Raw genomic sequence first — 23,571 nt, 5'->3', positions numbered from 1 at the left:
AGGGGTATACATTTGTGAAATCTAATTCAAATGTGTACTTTGTAAAGGGAGTTGATTTTTTAAAAAATACAATTAGGAAGTTGGTTTTCCTCATTTATTTCTACCTTATTTTTAAAGTTGGAAAATCCTACTCAGTCTTCATTCTTGCATGGCAGTCATCAGTTATAGCATTAAATGAAAATTGTGGATAGGGACAGGTACACAGTGAGCTCTCAATAAGAAAAGCTCACTAGTAATACTTCCAAATACATAGATCTTTGTTTAGAATGGAATGTTACCTTTGTTCAAAATTATTTTTCTTTATTCTCTAAAAGTTACAGAAGAATTGTCTTCTCTCCTTAACCAATTCCAGGATTCTTGTGGATGTTCCGTTTGACAGGCAAGTATAAGACTTGGTCATTTGATTGGGGTGTTGGCCTTTGGTTATTAAATGCAGGGGCCTGATTAAGGCTGGGATAAGGTGTTTGGAGAGAAGGTTCTGTTGAGCTTCTTCCACATAGAAGTGATTAGAAGTACCCTACTTGAAAATGTCTCTTGAAGTGATTCCAGTACAGGATAGTGGGTAAGAACAGGTTCCGAGAGCCAAACATACTTGGACTTAAGATCTAGCCCTTTCATTATCTTTGCTTATAAGTTTCCTCATTTGTTAAATAATGCCTCTTACCAGCATTAGATACGATAGTGTCTGTAAAGTACAGGCTATTCTAAAGAATATTAGTAATAGGCCAGGCGCAGTGGCTCACACCTGTAATCCCAGCACTTTGGGAGGCTGAGGTGGGTGGATCACGAGGTCAGGAGATCGAGACCACCCTGGCCAACATGGTGAAACCCCATCTCCACTAAAAATACAAAAATTAGCTGGGCATGGTGGCGTGCGCCTGTAGTCCCAGCTACTTGGCAGGCTGAGGCAGGAGAATCGCTTGAACCCTGGAGGCAGAGGTTGCAGTGAGCCAAGATCACACCATTGCACTCCATCCTGGGCGACAGAGTGAGACTCCATCTCAAAAAAAAAAAAAAAAGAAAGAAAGAAAGAAAAAAAAGAAAAAGAATATTAGTAATTTATTCATTTTGTTATGTAAGTATTATTTTAATAGTAATTTACTTTTTAATTATTTAGAAAATCATCATCATCCTAGCCATTCCAGAAGGATTTCCCTTGAGGCCTTAGCAGTCTCTCAGATTCACAAGTTTTAAAATATTTATAATAGCTGACATAAAAGAGCAGAGAAATGAGGCATGAGCTAACAAGAGCAAAGCCCCTGATTTGTGAATACAAGGTTTAGGCTCAGTCACTTTGTAACTGAGTGATGTTTGCTGCAGCATTTTAGCATTGTCTACTACTCAGATTACAAATTGCTACCACTCTGGAAATTCCCTTTCTTTTTCAGACCCATCGTAGTAGAAACTGGATGATAAATACATTTTTTCTTAGATTTGCTCATCTTTATGTAAATTCTGTGTATTTTGCTCATGTTCTTATACTCTCCTATCCCCTGCCTGGTCTCTCTGCCAAATGCTCTTGGTTTTCATAGCTGAGGATTTAAAAGTCCAATACTGTTTTTGTTATAGAATTACTCGGGGAATGCCAAATGATTTCTTCTGTGTAGTTTCACAAACTTTCTGTATGGTTGTGAGAAAAATAAATACTGCTTTTCAGGTTTGATGCTGCTAAGTTTGTCATGAGATGGCTCTGTAAGCATGAAAACCCCAAGATGCAAACAATGGCAGTGAGTGTCACCTCTATTCTAGCTCTGCAGGTATGTGATTTCTTAAAGGCAAGATTTCTGTCTCTCTAGTTTTTATACAGGTTCCATAGTTCACTTGAGTCTTTCTGTTTGCTTACAGCTCTCACCTGAGCAAATGGCACAGCTTGAAGAGCTCTTCATGGCAGTTAAGGTAGGTTCCTTATCACGTTCATAACTTTTTTTTAAAAAAAAAAAGTCAAATTTATGATTGTAGCTTAAAAAAAAATCAAATCATTCCAAAAGGCCTACTAAAGTGAGAAATCTGAAAGACTTTCTCCCCAGAAGAAACTTTCTAATTTTGTAGCTATTTCTTTTGATATATACCTCTACGTATCTTTTTTTTTTTGAGACAGAGTCTCACTCTGTCGCCCAGGCTGGAATGCAGTGGCGCGATCTTGGCTCACTGCAACCTCTGCCTCCTGGATTCAAGCGATTCTCCTGCCTCAGCCTCCTGAGTAGCTGGGATTATAGGCATCCCACACCTGGCTAATTTTTGTATTTTTAGTGGAGATGGGGTTTTACCATGTTGGACAGGCTGGTCTTGAACTCCTGACCTCGTGATCTGCCCACCTAGGCATCCCAAAGTGCAGGGATTACAGGCATGAGCCACCACGCCTGGCCATACCTCCACATTTCTAAATAAAATGCTTATACTATAGTTTCTTGATTGAGCAGTTTTAGGTGTTACTGATTTTGCTACTACTACGGTAGGTAAGAACTTAGTTCTCCTACATATCTTTCTACAAATTACTTCCTTCTCCAGTCCCCAACAAATTTATATCACAATTTAAAATAAATCATTTATCAGTATTTATGTTATGATTATGTTAACATCGTTCACTAAAAAATTTATATCATTGGGCCGGTCGTGGTGCCTCACGCCTGTATTCCCAGCACTTTGGGAGGCTGAGGTGGGTGGATCACAAGTCAGGAGATCGAGACCATCTTGGACAATGTGGTGAAACCCCCTCTCTACTAAAAATACAAAAATATAAAAATTAGATGGTTGTAGTGGTGCGTGCCTGTAATCCCAGCTACGTGGGAGACTGAGGCACGAGAATTGTTTGAACCCAGGAGGTGGAGGTTGCAGTGAGCTGAGATCGCACAGGTGCACTCCAGCCTGGTGACAGAGTAAGACTGTCTCAAAAAAAAAAAATCATTGTTTTATTCTGTACTTTTTATTTTTATTTTATTATATGAATTTTTTTCCTCTTGTCACTCAGGCTACTGTGCAATGGCACGATCTCAGCTCACTGTAATCTCTGCCTCCTGGGTTCAAGCAATTCTCCCGCCTCAGCCTCCCAGATAGCTGGGATTACAGGCATGTGCCACCACGCCTGGCTAATTTTGTATTTTTTGTAGAGACAGGGTTTCACTATGTTGGTCAGGCTGTTCTTGAACTGCTGATCTCAGGTGATCCACCCAACTCAGTTTTCCAGAGTGCTGGGTTTACAAGTGTGAGCTGCTGCGCTCAGCCTGGTTATATGAATTTTTATCATTAATGTCTCAGCATGTTTTTGTACTTTTTTTTTATGGCATTTGAGCCATCTTTTTTTTTTTTTTTGAGCTGTGTGGTCTCTCTTTGTAGCCCAGCCTGGAGTGCAGTGACATGATGATGGCTCACTGCAGCCTCGACTTCCTGGACTCAAGTGATCCTCCCACCTTAGCTTCCCAAGTAGTTGGGGACACAGGTGCATGCCACCAAATGACTGGCATATATATTTCTTTTAGTTACTTGTAGAGATAACGTCTTGCTATGTTGCCCAGGCTGGTCTTAAATTCCTGGGTTCAAGTGGTTCTCCTACCTTGGTCTCCCAAAGTGCTGGGATTAGAGGTTTGAGCCACAACAACTGGCCTTTTTTTCTTTTTCCTCAAGAGTTATTTATTTATATATTTATTTTTGAGATGGAGTCTCGCTCTGTCGCCCAGGCTGGAATGCAGGGGTGCAATCTCAGCTCACTGCAACCTCTGCCTCCCGGGTTCAAGCAATTCTCCTGCCTCAGTCTCCTGAGTAGCTGGGATTACAGGAGCGCACCACCACGACTGGCTGATTTTTATATTTTTAGTAGAGACGGGGTTTCACTATGTTGGTCGGGCTGGTCTCGAACTGACCTTGTGATCCGCCCACCTCAGCCTCCCAAAGTGCTGGGATTACAGGAGTGAGCCACGGTGCCCAGCCGAATCATTTGTGTTTTTTGTAAACTGTCTGTGGCTTTTTTCTACTTTACAGGATTTTTTATACATTAAGGAAACAAGCCTTTGACTATGATATTGGGTGCATGTATTTTCTCCCATTTTACTGTTTATTTTTAATTCATTTATGGGATGTTTTATGATGCAATAATTTTTTATTTTCATGTAGTTGAAATCATTCTCTTTTATTGTGCATCTGGGATTGATGGCACACTGCAAAGTATTTCCCTCCATCATGATGTATTTTTAAAAATTCTTTGTTTTGTTTTGTTTGAGAGACTTGATCTCATCCTGTGCTGAAGCTGGTGTGTAGTGGCAAGTGGTATGATCATGGTTCATTGCAGCTTTATCCTCCTGGGCTCTAGCGACCCTCTTGAGTAGCTGTGTTGGTAGCCACCACATTCAGCCTCCTCACGTTTTAATCCTATGATTTCTGTTCTTTCTTTTTTTCTTTGGAATTTTTTTTTTTTTTTTTTTTTTTTTTTTTTTCAGACGGAGTCTGGCTCTGTCTCCCAGGCTGGAGTGCAGTGGCGGATCTCAGCTCACTGCAAGCTCCACCTCCCGGGTTTACGCCATTCTCCTGCCTCAGCCTCCTAAGTAGCTGGGACTACAGGCGCCCGCCACCTCGCCCGGCTAGTTTTTGTATTTTTAGTAGAGATGGGGTTTCACCGTGTTAGCCAGGATGGTCTCGATCTCCTGACCTTGTGATCCGCCCGTCTCGGCCTCCCAAAGTGCTGGGATTACAGGCTTGAGCCACCGCGCCCGGCTGGAATTTTTTTGAGATGTTGGGTCAGTTCAAGTTTTCTTCTCTGTGTGTTTCTACTTGCCTTTGCACTCTTTATGCTACCTTTATCATATTAAATTCCCCTGTATATATCTAGTTTTAGACTTTATTCTGTTCCATTAATTTGCATGTCTGTCTACTCACTAACTTTTATCTTTTTTTTTTCTTTTTTCTTTTTTTTTTTTGAGATGCAGTCCTGCTCTGTTGCCAGGCTGGAAGTGCAGTGGCACCATCTCGGCTCACTGCAACCTCCGCATCCGGGTTCAAGTGATTCTCCTGCCTCAGTCTCCTGAGTAGCTGGGATTATAGGCGTGTGCCACCACACCCAGCTAATTTTTGTTTTTTTTTTTTTTTTTTTTTTTTTTTCCCGAGACGGAGTCTCGCTCTGTCGCCCAGGCTGGAGTGCATTGGCCGGATCTCAGCTCACTGCAAGCTCCACCTCCCGGGTTTACGCCATTCTCCTGCCTCAGCCTCCCAAGTAGCTGGGACTACAGGCGCCCGCCGACTTGCCCGGCTAGTTTTTTGTATTTTTTTACTAGAGACGGGGTTTCACCATGTTAGCCAGGATGGTCTCGATCTCCTGACCTTGTGATCCGCCCGTCTCGCCTCCCAAAGTGCTGGGATTACAGGCTTGAGCCACCGCGCCCGGCTGGAATTTTTTTGAGATGTTGGGTCAGTTCAAGTTTTCTTCTCTGTGTGTTTCTACTTGCCTTTGCACTCTTTATGCTACCTTATCATATTAAATTCCCCTGTATATATCTAGTTTTAGACTTTATTCTGTTCCATTAATTTGCATGTCTGTCTACTCACTAACTTTTATCTTTTTTTTTTCTTTTTTCTTTTTTTTTTTTTGAGATGCAGTCCTGCTCTGTTGCCAGGCTGGAAGTGCAGTGGCACCATCTCGGCTCACTGCAACCTCCGCATCCGGGTTCAAGTGATTCTCCTGCCTCAGTCTCCTGAGTAGCTGGGATTATAGGCGTGTGCCACCACACCCAGCTAATTTTTGTTTTTTTTTTTTTTTTTTTTTCCCGAGACGGAGTCTCGCTCTGTCGCCCAGGCTGGAGTGCATTGGCCGGATCTCAGCTCACTGCAAGCTCCACCTCCCGGTTTACGCCATTCTCCTGCCTCAGCCTCCCAAGTAGCTGGGACTACAGGCGCCCGCCGACTTGCCCGGCTAGTTTTTTGTATTTTTTTACTAGAGACGGGGTTTCACCATGTTAGCCAGGATGGTCTCGATCTCCTGACCTTGTGATCCGCCCGTCTCGGCCTCCCAAAGTGCTGGGATTACAGGCTTGAGCCACCGCGCCCGGCCTAATTTTTGTATTTTTGGTAGAGATGGGGTTTTACCATTTTGGTCAGCCTGGTCACTAACTTTATCAATACATAAATATTTAAGATCTGTCCTCAGAATTCTTTCAGTTATCCTTATCTATTTGTTTTTTCTGTGCAGACACCAGAATTGGCTTCCTGTTTCTTAGGGGAAAAAGCCCATTTTCTTTGGGATTGTATTATAGATTGATGTAGGAAAATTGACATCCTGTAATTTCCCCTATCTTGGAACAAGAGTGTGTTTATTCAAGTCTTTCATGTCCTTCAGAAGTATGTTCAAGTGTTTGTCATGTTATTATATGCTTCTTACATTTATTCTAAGGGTTTTACTTTTTGCATTGCTGTTACGGATGGAATCTTATGCTTATGAGTATCTAATATCTAGTGTTAGGTTTATTTTGTCTTGTTAGCTTGTATGTCTGTTTACAATAGAGATGAAATCAAGAATAAAAATCAAGAGTGATTTTGGATGTATTCATTACTGAGATGCTTGAGATGTCAAGAAGGCAGTTTGAATTTTTTTTTGAGACAGAGTCTGCCTCTGTCACTGAGGCTGAAGTGCAGTGGCCCCATCTTGGCTCACTGCAACCTCCACCTCCTGAGTTCAAGCCATTCTCCTGCCTCAGCCTCCCAAGTAACTGGGATTACAGGTGTGTGCCACTATGCCTGGCTAATATTTTTGTATCTTTAGTAGAGATGAGGTTTCACCATGTTGACCAGGCTGGTCTCAAACTCCTAACCTCAGGTGATTCACCCGCCTTGGTCTCCCAAAGTGCTGGGATTACAGGCATGAGCCACCGCACCTGGCCGAGTTTGAATTTTTAGTACAGACGGGGTTTCAGCATGTTGGCCAGGCTGATCTCAAACTCCTAACCTCAGGTGATCCACCCGCCTCGGCCTCCCAAAGTGCTGGGATTTTAAGTGTGAACCTCCACACCAGGCAAGATTTGTTTCAAAATGTTACTGCTCATTGATAATGCACCAGCCACCCAAGAGTTCTGATGGAGATGTGCAAGCAAGGAAGTTAATATTTTCCTGCTTATTATACAGTATCCATTCTGCAGCCCATGGATCAGAGAGTAATGTATTAATTATATTATTTATTTATTATTTAAGAAACATTTTATGGCCTGGTGTGGTGGCTCACACCTGCAATCTCAGCATTTTGGGAGGCCGAGGCAGGCAGATCAGTTGCGGTCAGGAGTTTCAGACTAGCCTGGCCAACATGGTGAAACCCCATCTATATTAAAAATACAAAAAAATAGCCCGGCATGGTGACACACGCCTGTAATCCTAGCCACTCAGGAGGCTGAGGTGGGAGGATCGCTTGAACCTGGGAAGCGGAGGTTGCAGTGAGCCGAGATTGAGCCACTGTACTTCAGCATGGGTCGTGACAGAGGGAGACTCGGTCTCAAAAAAGAAAAGAAAGAACAAAGAAACATTTTATAAGACTAGACCTGCCATAGATAGGGATTCCCCTGACGAATTTGGACAAAGTAAACTGAAAACCTTTTGAAAGGATTCACCATTCTAGATACCATTAAGAAAATACATAGCGGTAGCTCATGTCTGTAATTCTAGCACTTTGGGAGGCCAAGGTGAGCAGATTACTTGAGGCCAGGAATTTGAGACCAGCCTGGGCAACATGGTGAAACCCTGTCTCTATAAAATGTTAGCCAGGAATGGTGGCATGCATTTGTACTCTCAGCTACTTAGGAGGCTGAAATGGGAAGATCACTGGAACCCTAGGAGATTGAAGCTGCAGTGAGCGGTGATTGTGCCATTGTACTCCAGCCAGGGTGACAGAGACAGACCCTGTCTCAAAAACAAACAAACAAACAAAAAGAGTATTCATGATTCTTGGGAGGAGGTCAAAATATGAACATTACCAGGAGTTCAGAAGTTGGTTGGAACCCTTGTGGATAACTTTGAGGGGTCCAATTCTTTAGTGGAAGGAGTAACTGTAGATGCCAAGAGAACTAAAATTATAAATGGAGCCTGGAGATGTGACTGAATTGCTGCAATCTAAAACTTTAACACATGAAGAATTGCTTGTTAGGGAAGAGCAAAGACGTATTTTGAGATGGAATCTAGTTCTGGTGAAGATTCTGTGAACATTGTTGTACTTTGACTTATTATATAAACCTAGTTGGGGCCGGGCGCGGTGGCTCAAGCCGGTAATCCCAGCACTTTGGGAGGCTGAGACGGGTGGATCACGAGGTCAGGAGATCGAGACCATCCTGGCTAACACGGTGAAACCCCGTCTCTACTAAAAAAAAAAAAATACAAAAAATTAGCTGGCGAGGTGGCGGGCACCTGTAGTCCCAGCTACTCGGGAGGCTGAGGCAGGAGAATGGCATAAACTCGGGAGGCGGAGCTTGCAGTGAGCTGAGATCCAGCCACTGCACTCCAGCCTGGGCGACAGAGCGAGACTCCGTCTCCAAAAAAAAAGAAAAAAAACCTAGTTGGATGAGACAGCAGCAGAGTTTGAGAGGATTGACTCCAAATTTGAAAGAAGTTACACGGTGGTTCATGCCTGTAATCCCAGCACTTTGGGAGGCCGAGGAGGGCGGATCACGAGGTCAAGAAATCGAGACCAGCCTGGCCAACATGGTGAAACCCTGTCTCTACTAAAACTACAAAAATTAGCCAGGCGTGGTAGCGTATTCCTGTAGTCCCAGCTACTCAGGAGGCTGAGGCAGGAGAATCACTTGAACCCAGGAGGCAGAGGTTGCAGTGCGCCGAGATCATGCCATTGCACTCCATCCTGGGCAACAAGAGCGAAACTTCGTCTCAAAAAAAAGAGAGAGAGAAGTTCTTTCTTGAAAGGAAGGGTCAATTGATGGGGCAAACATCACTGCTATCTTAAGAAATTGCCAGCAGCCACCACCTTGATCAGTCAGCAGCCATCAACATTGAGGCAAGACCTTTCACCAGCAAAGAGATTACCACTTGCTGAAGGCTCAGGTGATTTAGCATTTTTAATCTATATATATACATATTTTTTAAGGTAGAGTCTGTTACCCAGGCTGGAGTGCAGTGGTGGGGACACATCTCAACTGCAGCTTCGACCTCCTGGGCTCAAGTGATCTTCCTGCCTGAGCCTCCTGAGTAGGTGGGGCCACCGGTGCATATCACCACACCCAGATAAAATTTTACATTTTTTTTTTTGATAGAGACAGGGTCTAGCCATGTCACTCAGGTTGGTCTTGAGCTCCTGGGCTTAAGCGATTCTCCTGCCACTGCCTCCCAAAGTGCTATGATTAAAGGCGTGAGCTGCTGCGCCCAGCCATAAAATATTTTTATTTTTTTATTTTATTTTTTATTTTTTATTTTTTTTTGAGACGGAGTCTGGCTCTGTCGCCCAGGCTGGAGTGCAGTGGCCGGATCTCAGCTCACTGCAAGCTCCGCCTCCCGGGTTTACGCCATTCTCCTGCCTCAGCTTCCGGAGTAGCTGGGACTACAGGCGCCCGCCACCTTGCCCAGCTAGTTTTCTGTATTTTTTAGTAGAGACGGGGTTTCACCGTGTTAGTCAGGATGGTCTCGATCTCCTGACCTCGTGATCCGCCCGTCTCGGCCTCCCAAAGTGCTGGGATTACAGGCTTGAGCCACTGCGCCCGGCCCATAAAATATTTTTAAATTAAAGTATCTACATTGGGCTGGGTGTGGTGGCTTATGCTGTAAGCCCAGCACCTTAGGAGGCTGAGGCGGGCGGATCACGTGAAGTCAGGAGTTTGAGACCAGCCTGGCCAACATGGCGAAACTCCATCTCTACTAAAAATACAAAAACTAGTCGGGCGTGGTGGCACGAGCCTATAATCTCAGCTACTTGGGAGGCTAAGGCAGGAGAATCCCTTGAACTCGGGAGGTGGATATTGAAGTGAGCTGAGATCATACCACTGTACTCCAGCCTTGGCAACACACTGAGACTGTCTCAAAAAAAAGGGTATCCACATTGTTTTTTAGACACAGTGCTATTGCGCACTTAGCAGACTACATTATAGTGTAAATATAGCTTTTGTATGCAGTGGGAGAACAAATTTGTGTTATTTGTTATTTGATTGTGGTAGTCTGGAATTGAACCCACAGTCTCTCCTAGATGTGCCTGTTTATTGAGGGGGGAAAAAAAAGGATGAACCAGAAAAGGAGATTGAGAAGGAGCATCCAAAGTGCAATAGAAGCAAAACCGGGAGAGGGTGTTTTAGAATCCAAGAGGAATGTTTCAGGAAAAATTGGGCCATTATATCAAATACTACTGAGTGATGGAGTGACATGAGGACAGAGTTGACCATTGGATTTGGTGAGAGGAAGTCATTAGTGAACTTGCTTATTTCAGTGGGGTGGTAGGCCAAAACCTGATTGGAATAGGATGGAATTGCAAATGGAAAGTGAGAAATGGGTGTAACTTTTTGATATAATTTAATGAGAAGGAAAGCAGAGGTGGGGTCAGTCTTTAAAAAGATCGACTATATTAAGACATATTTTGTGCCCACGAGAAGAGTTCTAAAGAGGGAGAAGTTGATGCCACAAACAAAATAAAAGGAAACAATTTTGGTACTGAATCTCTGTATGTGCAGAAATTGGGTTTAGAGTAAAAGTAAAGATGTTGACTTTAGATTGGAGCAGAAGGGAAGGCAGAGTATGTTGATGCAAGTGCAAGCAGGTTGGTAGCTTTTGTTAGGACGAGTGGGTGTATTTCTCAATGAAAAAGAAGATGAAGAAATCAAATGAGGGGAGTGAGAAGATGGTGATTGAAGTTTGAGGAGAGAGAAGTAGTAGTAGTCTTTGGAGAAAATTCATTAGGAAATAAAGTAGTTCTGACAAATACAGTTAAGTGCTCTTTTGAAATTTATGAGCAGATGTTGAAATTGAGACCAGGTGAACTCAGTCTTTTTCAACATTAATATGTTGAATGTTGGGAGGTATGAAGTAACTGATAGTTACGTTTAACTCAAGTAGGAGTTTTGCCATATAATGTTATGGAGGAACATATCCCAGGAACATAAAGTTGCTGGGAGGGGTAACAGGACTAGATAAGAAACAGATAAAGCGAGCAGGCTAGGCACTTGTCATAGACAACGGATAAGTCTCCTCTGTGTCTTAGATTTTTCATCCGAAAAACGGGTCTCAGTTGAAAAAATGACATCTGTCATAGTAGTAACAGTACACAGTTATTTTGAGTATCATTAAGCTAAATTGTGTGATCAAGGGCCTGGCCACTGTGATGCGCTCAGGGACAGGCTCACTTCCCCGGCTCCTGGTCTTGCTCTCATTCATCTAACTAGCTGCCTAGGTGAGTGCACCCATCTCATCTGCCACTCTTTTCTTCTCCTCTTGACTTTCACAGATTTATTTTTGTGATGAAGTCTCTTGACACATTCTCAACTGATTGGGCAGAATATTTGAGGTGGTCTCATTCTTCTCGAAAATATACATTCTGATTTGTTTGGTGCTATTATATTTTATGTATCTTTTCATCAGCTGGTTAAAGTGAAAATTGTTTGTCTTTTTCCTCTCACATGACAGTCTGATATTGAAAGAGACCGTAAATACTAGTTTGACTTCTTTCTTGAAATGTTGATCTCAAATGGTACTTTGCAGTCTGTCAAAGTGAACCAGTGGCCTCTTCAAGATGTGAGGTCATGTGATGGAACGCTGTCCTGGTGTTCTAGCCCCACTGACCTCTCAGTGGCTTAAAGCAGCAGACTTTCCTGCCCCAAACTTTGCCTGGCATGTGCTTCCTCCCCCTCTTCCCCGAGCCCCATTCCTGCCTGTCCCCATTTCTTATTGGGCTGGTTTAACCTCCTTTTCTTCTGGTCTCAGTTACATATTATTTTTGTATGGAGACTCCCTTCTCCCATCCTTCCTAAAGCCTAAATTTTAGGCTTTTATGTGTTTCCATCAGATAATTAACCAAAATTTAAAATTCTTTTATTTAATTTTAAAAAGTCAACTTTTTTTTGTCTGACTTCTACCCCCCCACCTTTTTTTTTTTTTTGTACTTGGTTTAAAGAAGGTATTGAGTAAGTGATCTAAATAAAAATAATGGAGGCCGGGCGCGGTGGCTCAAGCCTGTAATCCCAGCACTTTGGGAGGCCGAGACGGGCGGATCACGAGGTCAGGAGATCGAGACCATCCTGGCTAACACGGTGAAACCCCGTCTCTACTAAAAATACAAAAACTAGCCGGGCGAGGTGGCGGGCGCCTGTAGTCCCAGCTACTCGGGAGGCTGAGGCAGGAGAATGGCGTAAACCTGGGAGGCAGAGCTTGCAGTGAGCTGAGATCCGGCCACTGCACTCCAGTCCCGGCAACAGAGTGAGACTCCGCCTCAAAAAAAAAAAAAAAAAAAAAAATAATGGAATAGCTAATAATGTACTTGATTATGAACTTAATGACCATATGCCAAGAACTGGACTAAGTGCTCACTAAACTTAAATTTTTTTATTTAATCCTCACAAAAACTGTAAAAAGTAGTTGTAATTTATTTTATAGAAAGAAAATAGATCACAAAGCTACTAAGTGGCAGAACTTGGGTGTAGAACCGAGGTTTGATGCATCTTAACATTGCTTTCTTTATATTGCAATTGATTATTTATTAGAGCATCTAACTCCCTGTCTCTTTGGTTTTTAGGAACTTCTAGCAATAGTAAAACAAAAGACTACTGAGAATTTAGATGATGTCACCCTCTTGTTTACTTTGAAAGCACTTTGGAATCTTACAGATGGGTCTCCAGCTGCCTGCAAGCACTTTATTGAAAATCAAGGATTGGAAATCTTCATCCAAGTCTTGGAGGTAGGAAGACAGGATTGAGTTTATATGTAAAGTTCTTTTCTTCATGATAAAGTAACCTGTATATATCTATTTTTTTGACAGACCTTTTCAGAGTCAGCAATACAAAGCAAAGTACTTGGTCTTTTGGTAAGGTGAATTGTTTTGAATTAATTTTAATTGCTTGAAAACAAAACCTAACACTTATATAGTACCTACTGTATGCTAGGCACTAATGTAAGCAATTTACATGTATAAACTCATTTAATCTTTACATTAGCCCTACAGAGTAAGTACCATTGTGTATCAGTTATCTATTGTTATGAACAAACTATAGCTTAGTGGCTTAAAACAGTAGCCGTTTAATTTACTTATGAATCTGTGGGTCAGTAGTTTGAGCTCAGCTCAGCTGTAAAGTTCTTCTGGTCTGTCTGGTCTCATGTGGGGTCACTTATGTAACTGCAGTCATCTGGTGGCTTGACTGGGGCTGGAGGGTCTAAGAAGGCCTGACTCTCATGTCTGACAGTTGGTGCTGCTTACCAGCTGGCAGGCTTTTTGTCCACGGGCTTCTCCACGTGGCAGTCTCAGAGGGCAGGCCCCACTGTCCAAGTGCTTTTTAAACCTCTGCTTATGTCACCTTGCTAATGTTTCATAGGACAACACAGATTACATATTTAAACCCAGATTAAAGGCAGTAAAGTCACATTGCTATGGGGAGCATATACAGGGATAGGAAAAGTTGTGTTATTTTTATATTCTACCATACACTGTTATCCATGTTTCATAGAGAATCTGAGTCTCAGAAATGCAATTTATCCTAATTAGAACTCAAACTCAGCTGGGCACAGTGGCTCATGCCTGTAATCCCAGCACTTTGGGAGGCCAAAGTGGGTGGATTACCTGAGGTCAGGAGTTCAAGACCAGCCTGGCCAACAAGGCGAAACCCTGTCTCTACTAAAAATAAATACAAAAATTAGCTGGGCATGGTAGCACATGCCTGTAATCCCAGATACCTGGGAGGCTGAGGCAGGAGAATCGCTTGAACCTGGGAGGTAGAGGTTGAGGTGAACCAAGATCGTGCCACTGTACTCTAGCCTGGGCAACAAGAATGAAACTCTGCTCAAAAAAAAAAAAAAACACTCAGGCAGTCTGGCTCCAGACCCTCTGATACTAATCAGTTTACTATACTACTTTATCCAGGCAGTCCATTTTTTTTTTTAGCAATTTCTTTGTTGATACTTATATACTGCCTCTCAATCAAGATATTCTACAATTGAGACATTTCTTTGTTTCCTAAAGCTAAAAGTGAAGATTTTTCAATAAGTAATAAAGCCATATAGTAAGCACCTTCACTTTGCCATGCCGTATGCATTGGAAAGACACAGATGCATGAAATGTGTCAAGATGATGGTGCTCATAACTTTGGGAAGGCAGTGTTAGACATGTGTACAAATAGGTGTCTGATTTACGACTGACAAGTGAGTGCTGCAAGAGAGGCACTGAGTCCATTGGGAGCCTTGGTCCTGAACTCATGGAGGGACTGTGCCATATCTTCATGTATCTCATACATACAGGACTCAACAAAGTAGATGTGAAAGGCCTCACAGAAAGGAATAAGTGATTAATACTGGAAATCTGGAAGGTACGGAAAAGTATAAAGAAGGGACAAAGTCATTTTTGGCTAGGGAAGATTATTTATAATGTAATAAATAAGTGTAAATAATCATTGAGGAACACTGTTAAAATGGAATGGTTAGAATTTGGGGAAAAAGTAGGAAGGTGAAAAGGAACGGGAAATAATGCCAGAAAGTTGGATTGATGACTCATATATCCTAAACAATTCTACATATCCTACTAGCTGACCTAAAATATCGTCCACTTTTCTTTTCTTTTTTTTTGTCTCGCTCTTGTCACCCAGGCTGGAGTGCAATGGCGCGATCTTGGCTCATTGCAACCTCTGCCTCCAGGGTTCAAGTGATTCTCCCACCTCAGCCTCCCGAGTAGCTGGGATTACAGGCATGCACCACCACGCCTGGCTAATTTTTGTATTTTTTTTAGTAGAGAGAGGGTTTCACTGTCTCTACTAAAAGAGAGGCCAGGATGGTTTCAATCTCTTGATCCCATGATCTGCCTGCCTCAGCCTCCCAAAGTGCTGGGATTACAGGTGTGACCCACCACACCCAGCCTTCTTTCTTTCTTTCTTTTTTTGAGAGATCCAGAATGTGAGGATTTATAAGAAAAATCTTGGGACTCACCTGTGGTGCCCCTGTCAGTTGTGCTAAGAATGTCTTGTTAGGGGGTAACATGATAGACTTAACACTGAAATCATGCATTGATGAGGGATATAGCTGGTCTTGGGAAAAACAGGCGTGGGGGGACATCTCGATATCTGCTTCAATCTTTAGTGTCCTATGTGCCTCAATATAGTAGTGTCTAGGGTGTGCTTTCCTGAATGGTTCATCAGAAGCAGCAGTTAACACTAACACAAACTGCTGTGTTTACTTTGACTGTTTCACCTCATTAAACCTTTGGTTTTTCATTTTTGTAGACAGATTCTCCCAGTGATTCCAGCCTCCTGAGACTGACATCCCCTACCCTTGAGTGTGGGCAGGACCTGTTTCTTGATTCTGGCCAAGGGAATATGGCAGAGATGATAAGATATCACTCCCATGATTATGTTGCTATATACTTATATATATGTAATCTGTCCTGCTAGCAGGCCCACTGTAGGGACTCTTTCTCTGTGGCCCTGACGGAGCAAACAGTCATGAAGTAAGTGGTTGGAGGAGGGAGGAGCCCACAGTTTAAGGAACTTGGGGCAGCTTCTAGGAGCTAAACGTGGCCTCCAGCAAGAAACTGAATCACTCAGTCCTGCAGCCACCGGAAATGAATTCTGCCAGCAGTCTGAGTGAGGCTGGCAGTAAATTCTCCCCCCAGTGGAGCCTCCAGGTGAAAATGCAGCCCAGCCAGCACTTTGATTGCAGCCCTGTGAGATCTCAGAGAAGAGGGTCTAGCTAAGTCATGCTGAGACTCCTGCCCCACAGAAACCAGGGAATCATAAATGCATATTGTTTTACGCCACTAAGTTTGTGGTAATTTGTTACACAGCATAGAAAATTAGTGTGACGTATAAAATAAAGAAAATACTGCCTGACTTTCATTGTTTTTATTAAGAGATAACGTAACCTTGAGCAGACCTTCAGTAATGTTAAGTATTTGAGTTAGGCCTTGATTTGTACTCTAGTTCATCCAGTTATCAGCAGTGTGAACTTGACAAGTTTGTTGTGCTTAGTGTCACGTTTCTTTGTAGTAGTATTTTAAAGATTAAATGAGATAAAGTAGATAAAAAGACAATTTTATTTATCTAGTACTGTGCCTGGCACTTAGTAAGTACCTATTTAGTGACTGTTGTTAATGATCATCCTCATCAAGGGAGTTGGATTGTGGGCTTTAGGCTTGCTTGAGGCGGAGGTGGGTATAGGAGTAAGTGTTCTGAATGTATCTGACCTGAGAAGCAGGAAAGTGAAAAAAGTCAATTCCTGATTCTCCCCTCCCTTCTCGTCTCTGGGGTTCTCTGCTCCACCTGACCTGTAGAACAACATAGCAGAAATCAGAGAGCTCTCTTCCAAGCTGGTGACCGAAGATGCGCTGAAGCATATCAACAGTTTACTCTGTAGCAGGGAAATGGAAGTCAGCTATTTTGCTGCAGGTATCATTGCCCACCTGACATCTGACAGACAACTTTGGATATCCCGTGACTTCCAGAGGCGTGCTCTTCTCCAAGATCTGGTACAGGAACCACATTCTTCTTTACAAAATCCAGAGTAATCTCTAATTACAGAAAATGTAGTTTTCTGAATAATAATAATATGATTGTAGAAAGTGGGAAAAATAGGCCAGGCGCAGTGGCTCATGCCTGTGATCCCAGCACTTTGGGAGGCCGAGGCAGGCAGATTACAAGGTCAGGAGATGGAGACCATCCTGGCTAACACAGTGAAACCCCGTCTCTACTAAAAATACAAAAAATTAGCCGGGCATGGTGGCGGGTGCCTGTAGTCCCAGCTACTCGGGAGGCTGAGGCAGGAGAAGGGTGTGAACCCGGGAGGCGGAGCTTGCAGTGAGCCGAGATTGTGCCACTGCACTCCATCCAGCCTGGGCAACAGAGCGAGACTCCGTCTCAAAAAAAAAAAAGTGGGAAAAATATAGAAAAACTTATTACTAACCCATATCTTTCCACCCAAAACTATCTCTGTTAACATTTTGTTGCATATGACTTATTTCGGTCTTCTTTGCCATCAGCTTTTTAAAAAAATTATTTATTTTGTTGGTTTTTTTTTTTTTTTTTGAGACAGGGTCTGTCTCCCAGGGTGGAGCACAGTGGCACAATTCATAGCTCACTGCAGCCTCAACCTCCGAGGCTTAGGCGGTCCTCCCACCTCAACCTCCCAAGTAGCTGGGACTACAGGTGTGTGCCACCACAGCCAGCTAATTTTTGTATTTTTTGTAGATGGAGTTTTGCCATGTTGGTCAGGCTGTTCTCAAATTCTTGAGCTCAAGCAATCTGCCTACCTTGGCCTCCCAAAGTGCTGGGAATACAGGCATGAGCCATCGCGCCTAGCCAACTTCCTTAATTCTAAATGACATATTATGCTGTTGTTCTTGACTTTATCGCTTTAGGAATCTATCAATTCATTTTCCCACTTTGGGAAACTAAGATTCTTTTTCTTACTGTTTCTATGCACAGCCTTTCTAAGTGTATACTCAAGGTATAAATCTTCATACATATTCTGTACACTTCACCTACTCAGGATTTTCTTTCCCAGAGCCTTTGCATTCCTCCCATGTGGTCTGCTTATTTTGTATACCGTATATGGTGAACTGCTGTCATCCTCGGATATTCCTTTACTGTCATCCTCGGGGACCCCCTTTGCCTCTCTCATGTTGGATTCCGTGTTTCCTGGCTTATGTGCCTCCCTCTATCTTGGTTTACTCCCACCTTTTGTTGGATCATATTCTCCAGTAGCTTCCTAAGAAGAGAGTCATGAAAATGAGACCATACCTGTTTAAAAAGGCCTTTATTTTACCCTCACATTTAATTGATCAAATGGCTGGGTATAGAATTCTAGCTTTGAAATATTTTTCCTTCAGAATTTAAAAATGTTTGCTCCAATGGCCGGGCGCGGTGGCTCAAGCCTGTAATCCCAGCACTTTGGGAGGCCGAGACGGGTGGATCATGAGGTCAGGAGATCGAGACTATCCTGGCTAATACGGTGAAACCCCGTCTCTACTAAAAAATACAAAAAACTAGCCGGGCGATGAGGCGGGCGCCTGTAGTCCCAACTACTCGGGAGGCTGAGACAGGAGAATGGCATGAACCCGGGAGGCGGAGCTTGCAGTGAGCTGAGAGCCGGCCACTGCACTCCAGCCTGGGCGGCAGAGCAAGACTCCGTCTCAAAAAAAAAAAAAAAAAAAAATGTTTGCTCCATTGTCTTTTACTTGTTAGGATCACTGTTGAGAACTCCTGTGCAATTTTTTTTTAAGCTTTAAGGTTTTTGTCCTTTGTCCTCAGTGTTCAGAAATCACAATGGCTTGCCTTGTGGGTTTTTTTTGATTTTTTTGTTTATTTTTTGTTAATTTTTTTATTTTTTGTGGGTTTATTTTCATATATTGTGTTGGGTACTTATCAGTCAGGAAGCTCATTTCCTCCCTGGGACATTTCTTTAATCATTTTTTTCTGGAATGTTGGCCTTCCCAGACTCATCTTTTCATATCTATCTCATTTATCTTTTTTGTTCTGAATCCTCTTCTAAAAATATAATATCCTGTTTTTGTTTCATAGTTCCTATATCTATTTTTCTCTTATCTCTTTCAACATAATAATGATAATTTAAAATTTTATTTTATTTTATTTTTTTGAGACAGACTCTGACTCTGTTGTCCAGGTTGGAGTGCAGTGGCACAATCTCAGCTCACTGCAACCTCTGCCTCCTGGGTTTAAGTGATTCTCCTGCCGCAACCTCCCAAGTAGCTGGGATTACAGGTGTGGTAATGCACACTTGTAAAAACACAATAATTGTTGTGTTTTTAGTAGAGATGGTTTCACCATGTTGGCCAAGCTGGTCTAGAACTGACCTCAAGTGAGCCGCCTGCCTTGGCCTCCTGAAGTGCTAGGATTACAGGCGTGAGCCACCATGCCTGACCAATTTTAAAAAATAGATTTTTGTTTTGTTTTGTTTTGTTTTGAGATGGAGTCTTGGTCTGTTGCCCGGGCTGGAGTGCAGTGGTGTGATCTCAGCTCATTGCATCCTCCACCTCTTGGGTTCAAGTGATCCTCCCACCTCAGCCTCCCAAGTCACTGGACTACAGCTGCGCCACCACACCTGGCTAACTTTTTAATTTTTAGTAGTGACAAGGTTTCACTATTTTGGCCAGGCTAGTTGCAAACTCCTGACCTCAAGGGATCTGCCCACCTTGGCCTCCAAAAGTGCTGGGATTACACGCAGGAGCCATCATGCCCAGCCTAATTTTTAAGTTTTCCTATTCCTCCAAGGCTTCTGTTTCCTGCAAGTTGCTTTTTTTTGTTATTTATTTTGTTCCTTTATGTTAAGATTTTCTTAAAGTTGTAGTGATCCTGAGCTGTCCGTGGGGACAGTTATGAGTGGGACTGATTGAAAACTGCAGACAGGTAGAATGTGTCTTATTCCGTTGCCCAGGCTGGAGTGCAATGGCACAATCATAGCTCACTGCCACCTCTGCCTCCTGGGTTCAAGGAATCCCTCCGCCTTCCGAGTAGCTGGGGTTACAGGCGCCTGCCACCACGCCCGGCTAATTTATATATATATATATATATATATATATATATGTGTGTGTGTATATATATATATTTTTTTAGTAGAGATGAGGTTTCACCATGTTAGTCAGGCTTGTCTCAAACTCCTGACCTCAGGTGATCCACCCACCTCAGCCTCCCAAAGTGCTGGGATTACAGGCATGAGCCACCACACCTGGCCTAGATTTGATCTTTTAATAGGTGTTCCCTGGTGGTAGTGTTTTTAGATCTTTTGTCCTAAACTGGTTGGAACTTACCTAGAGAAGAAACTTCTATTCTTTTATGTGCAAATTATAAGCTTGGCTGGGTACGGTGGATCATGCCTGTAATCCCAGCATGCTGGGCGGCCAAGGCGGGTGGATCACCTGAGGTCAGGAGTTTGAGACCAGCCTGGCCATCATGGTGAAACCCTGTCTCCTCTAAAAATACAAAAAAATAGCTGGGCATGTTAGTGCATGCCTATAATCTCAGCTGCTCGGGAGGCTGAGGCAGAATTGCTTGAACCCGGGAGACCAACGCATCAGTAAGCAGAGATCATGCCACTGTACTCCAGCCTGGGTGGCAGAGCGAGACTCTGTCCCCAAAATAAATAAATGAATAAATAAAAGAAATAATTTTTTTTTTTTGAGATGGAGTCTCACTCTTGTCACCCAGGCTGGAATGCAGTGGCGCGATCTCAGCTGACTGCAACCTCCGTCTCCCGGGTTAAGCGATTCTCTTGCCTCAGCATCCCAAGTAGCTGGGACTACGGCACGTACCACCATGCCCAGCTAATTTTGTATTTTCAGTAGAGATGGAGTTTCACCATGTTGGCCAGGCTGGTCTCGAACTCCTGACCTCAGGTTATCTGCCCGCCTCGGCCTCCCAAAGTGCTGGGATTACAGGAGTGAGCCACCACACCTGGCCAATAAATAAAATTAAAAAATATATATATAGCCGGGCATGGTGGTGGGCACCTGTAATCCCAGCTACTTTGGAGGGTGAGACAGGATAATTGCTTGAACTCGGGAAGCAGAGGTTGCAGTGAGCCGAGATCGTGCCATTGCACTCGAGCCTGGGCAACAAGAGTGAAATTTCATCTTCAAAAAAAAAAAGAAAAATTATAAGCTTCATTGCCAATAGTCTGAAAGCCTAGTAAAAGAAGAGAGTTGAGGGGCAGGGAATCTCAACATTTAGTATTTAGATTTTAACTCCAGACACATCCCTGTTTTTAGCATGGTGTTCCCACCCTGAATTGTTTATGCGGTTGCCCAGTCCAGACTTTTTTATTAAGGATCACGGAAGAAATCTGGGAGTCCTAATCCTTTGAACCTGTCTTCCTATTTTCTTTTTCTTTTTCTTTTTTTCCCCCAAGATGGAGTCTTGCTCTGTCGCCCAGGCTGCAGTGCAGTGCAGTGGCGCCCTCTCGGCTCACTGCAACCTCCGCCTCCCAGCTTCAAGCGATTCTCCTGCCTCAGTCTCCTGAGTAGCTGGGATTACAGGCACACGCCACCATACCCGGCTAATTTTCATTTTTTTAGTAGAGACAGGGTTTCACCATGTTTTCCAGGCCAGTCTCAAACTTCTGACCCCAGGTGGTCTACCTGCCTTGGCCTCCCAAAGTGCTGAGATTACAGGCATGAGCCACCGTGCCTGGCCCAGTCCTCCTATTTTCAACCCGACCTGTAATTTCACTTCAGGAAGTACCTCATGTGCCAAATTTTTAAGTCTCTTAGGGGTTCTCTTCAAATTGGTTTGTGTTTTTTGTTTTGTTTTGTTTTGAGACAGAGTCTTGCTCTGTCGCCCAGGCTGGAGTGCAGTGGTGTGATCTTGGCTCACTGCAAGCTCCGCCCCCGGGGTTCACACCATTCTCCTGCCTCAGCCTCCCTAGTAGGTGGGACTACAGGCACCTGCCACCACACCCAGCTAATTTTTTTTTTTTTTTTTTTTTTTTTTAGTAGAGACCTCTACTCCCAAAGTGCTGGATTACAGGCATGAGCCACCGCGTCCAGCCTGGTTTGTGTTTTAACCCTTCCAAGTGCTAGGTATTAAATCAGTTACCATTTTTCCATGTGCATTGTTCTTTGTTTTACTTTCTGTTAATGGGATTATGGGGGGAGTAGAGGTATAAATGTGTGCTCAGTCCAGTATCTTTAAACAGATGCTCCTTGTTCTTATATTTTTTCCTACACTGTTAAGATATTCTGTGTATATAATCGTTATGTGATTGGTATTTTGCCAAGTAGGTGTATCTAAATTTGTTCAGTCATTCCCAGATTTTGAAAAATTTTGTTGTAAATGGTGAATTATTCAAATCTTGGTTTCTCTCTCTTGTTTTTGGAGTAGCATGCAACCATCCAGAATTGGCCAAGTTCAAGTTGTAAGATGACAGCATTGGTGACCTATAGGTAATTTCATGATGTTGTGCTTTTCTTTTTCTTTTTTTTTTTTTTTTTTTGAGATCAAGTCTTGCTCTGTTCCTCAGGCTGGAGTACAGTGGTGCGATCTTGGCTCACTGGAAGCCCCGCCTCCCGGGTTCACGCCATTCTCCTGCCTCAGCCTCCCAAGTAGCTGAGACTACAGGCATCTGCTACCACGCCCGGCTAATTTTTTGTATTTTTAGTAGAGATGGGGTTTCACCATGTTAGCCAGGATGGTCTTGGTCTCCTGACCTCGTGATCTGCCCACCTCGGCCTCCCAAAGTGCTGGGATTACAGGTGTGAGCCACCATGCCTGGCCCAATGTTGTGCTTTTCTTAAAGGCTGTACTCAGTGATACAGTGATGACGTGTTACAGTCAGTTAGCCTTATGTTCAAATCCTATTTCTCTGTGATATTGGGAAAGTCATTTCTAGAAAGTCAGTTTTCCTTGTCTGTAAAATGAGGCTGACAGTGTGTAAGATTGAGGATGCAGTGAGATATTGAACGTATAAAGTGTCCAGTACAGAATGCAATTTCTTAAATAATAGCTTCATTGTATGTTCGGTCACAAGGAGGAGTTGACCCTATGGGGAAAATGTTGAAAATTCTTTTTTTTTCAACCCTTTGAGACAGGGTCTCGCTCTGTTGCCCAGGCTGGAGCTGGAATGCAGTGGCAGGATCACATCTCAATGCAGCCCTGACTTCCCAGGCTCAAGTGATCCTCCCACTTGAGAATCCTCCCACTTGGCACCACAGGCGTGGGCCACCAGGCCCAGCTAATTTTTTTGTTTGTTTGTTTGTTTGTTTGTTGCCCAGGCTGGTCCTGAATTCCTGAGCTCAAGCGATCCACCTGCCTTGGCCTCCCAAAGTGCTGTGATTACAGGCGTGAGCCACTGTGTGCGGCCATGAAAATTATATACATTATTATATTAATTATATAGTATTAATTATTATATCCCTGAATACTGGCCTGAGTTCTGGATTAACATCTTTGTACTTTTTTTTGTTTCAGATCTCTCAAGACATTTTTCCCACTCCTTGGCAACTTCTCTCAACCAGAGGTTCAGCTCTGGGCACTATGGGCTGTGTGTCATGTCTGCAGTAAAAATCGTATGTATTCAACGTATATTCAAAACATAATAGTTTTCTAGCTATTTTTCTGTGTAATGATTAAGTTCAAGGTGGATGTGCAAAAATTGTCTACTTCTGTCCTCTGAATTTAGGTATGTTTAAAAAGAAACTGAAAAAAGATCTTACTAGCTTAAAACAATGCTTCAGAATTAGTAATCTATTTGAGGGTAGATAGCAAGCCAAATAGAAGGTAAAAGTTTGCTCGTACTTGTATTCCCCACAGACAAGCACCGTTAATAATTTAATAATCTCCCAGATACTGTTCTATATCCATGCTATATTTAGTATGTGCTGTGTATGTGAAATATAGTTTTTAACAAAATGGGCTTATTCTGTGCATGCTGTCCTATAGCTTGGTCTTTTCACTCAACAGTTTATTGTTGACACTCTTC

At 43.0% G+C, this 23,571-nt stretch overlaps 1 protein-coding gene across 1 annotated transcript in view; it reads left to right on the top strand.

Moving 5' to 3' along the window:
• Window positions 1-23,571, top strand: part of ZYG11A (zyg-11 family member A, cell cycle regulator) — a 57,040-nt gene that overhangs the window by 27,725 nt on the left and 5,744 nt on the right. The window contains exons 6-13 of the mRNA XM_033228869.1: window positions 315-379; window positions 1,658-1,757; window positions 1,846-1,896; window positions 12,683-12,844; window positions 12,926-12,970; window positions 16,415-16,609; window positions 21,975-22,036; window positions 23,061-23,158. Coding sequence (XP_033084760.1) covers window positions 315-379; window positions 1,658-1,757; window positions 1,846-1,896; window positions 12,683-12,844; window positions 12,926-12,970; window positions 16,415-16,609; window positions 21,975-22,036; window positions 23,061-23,158 — 778 coding nt within the window. The remainder of the gene's footprint in view (window positions 1-314; window positions 380-1,657; window positions 1,758-1,845; window positions 1,897-12,682; window positions 12,845-12,925; window positions 12,971-16,414; window positions 16,610-21,974; window positions 22,037-23,060; window positions 23,159-23,571) is intronic.

This window comes from Trachypithecus francoisi, unplaced genomic scaffold (assembly GCF_009764315.1).
Source record: "Trachypithecus francoisi isolate TF-2019V2 unplaced genomic scaffold, Tfra_2.0 Lachesis_group12, whole genome shotgun sequence".
In the NCBI taxonomy this organism is placed as follows: domain Eukaryota; kingdom Metazoa; phylum Chordata; class Mammalia; order Primates; family Cercopithecidae; genus Trachypithecus; species Trachypithecus francoisi.
This window is presented reverse-complemented; position numbering and strand designations above follow the sequence as displayed.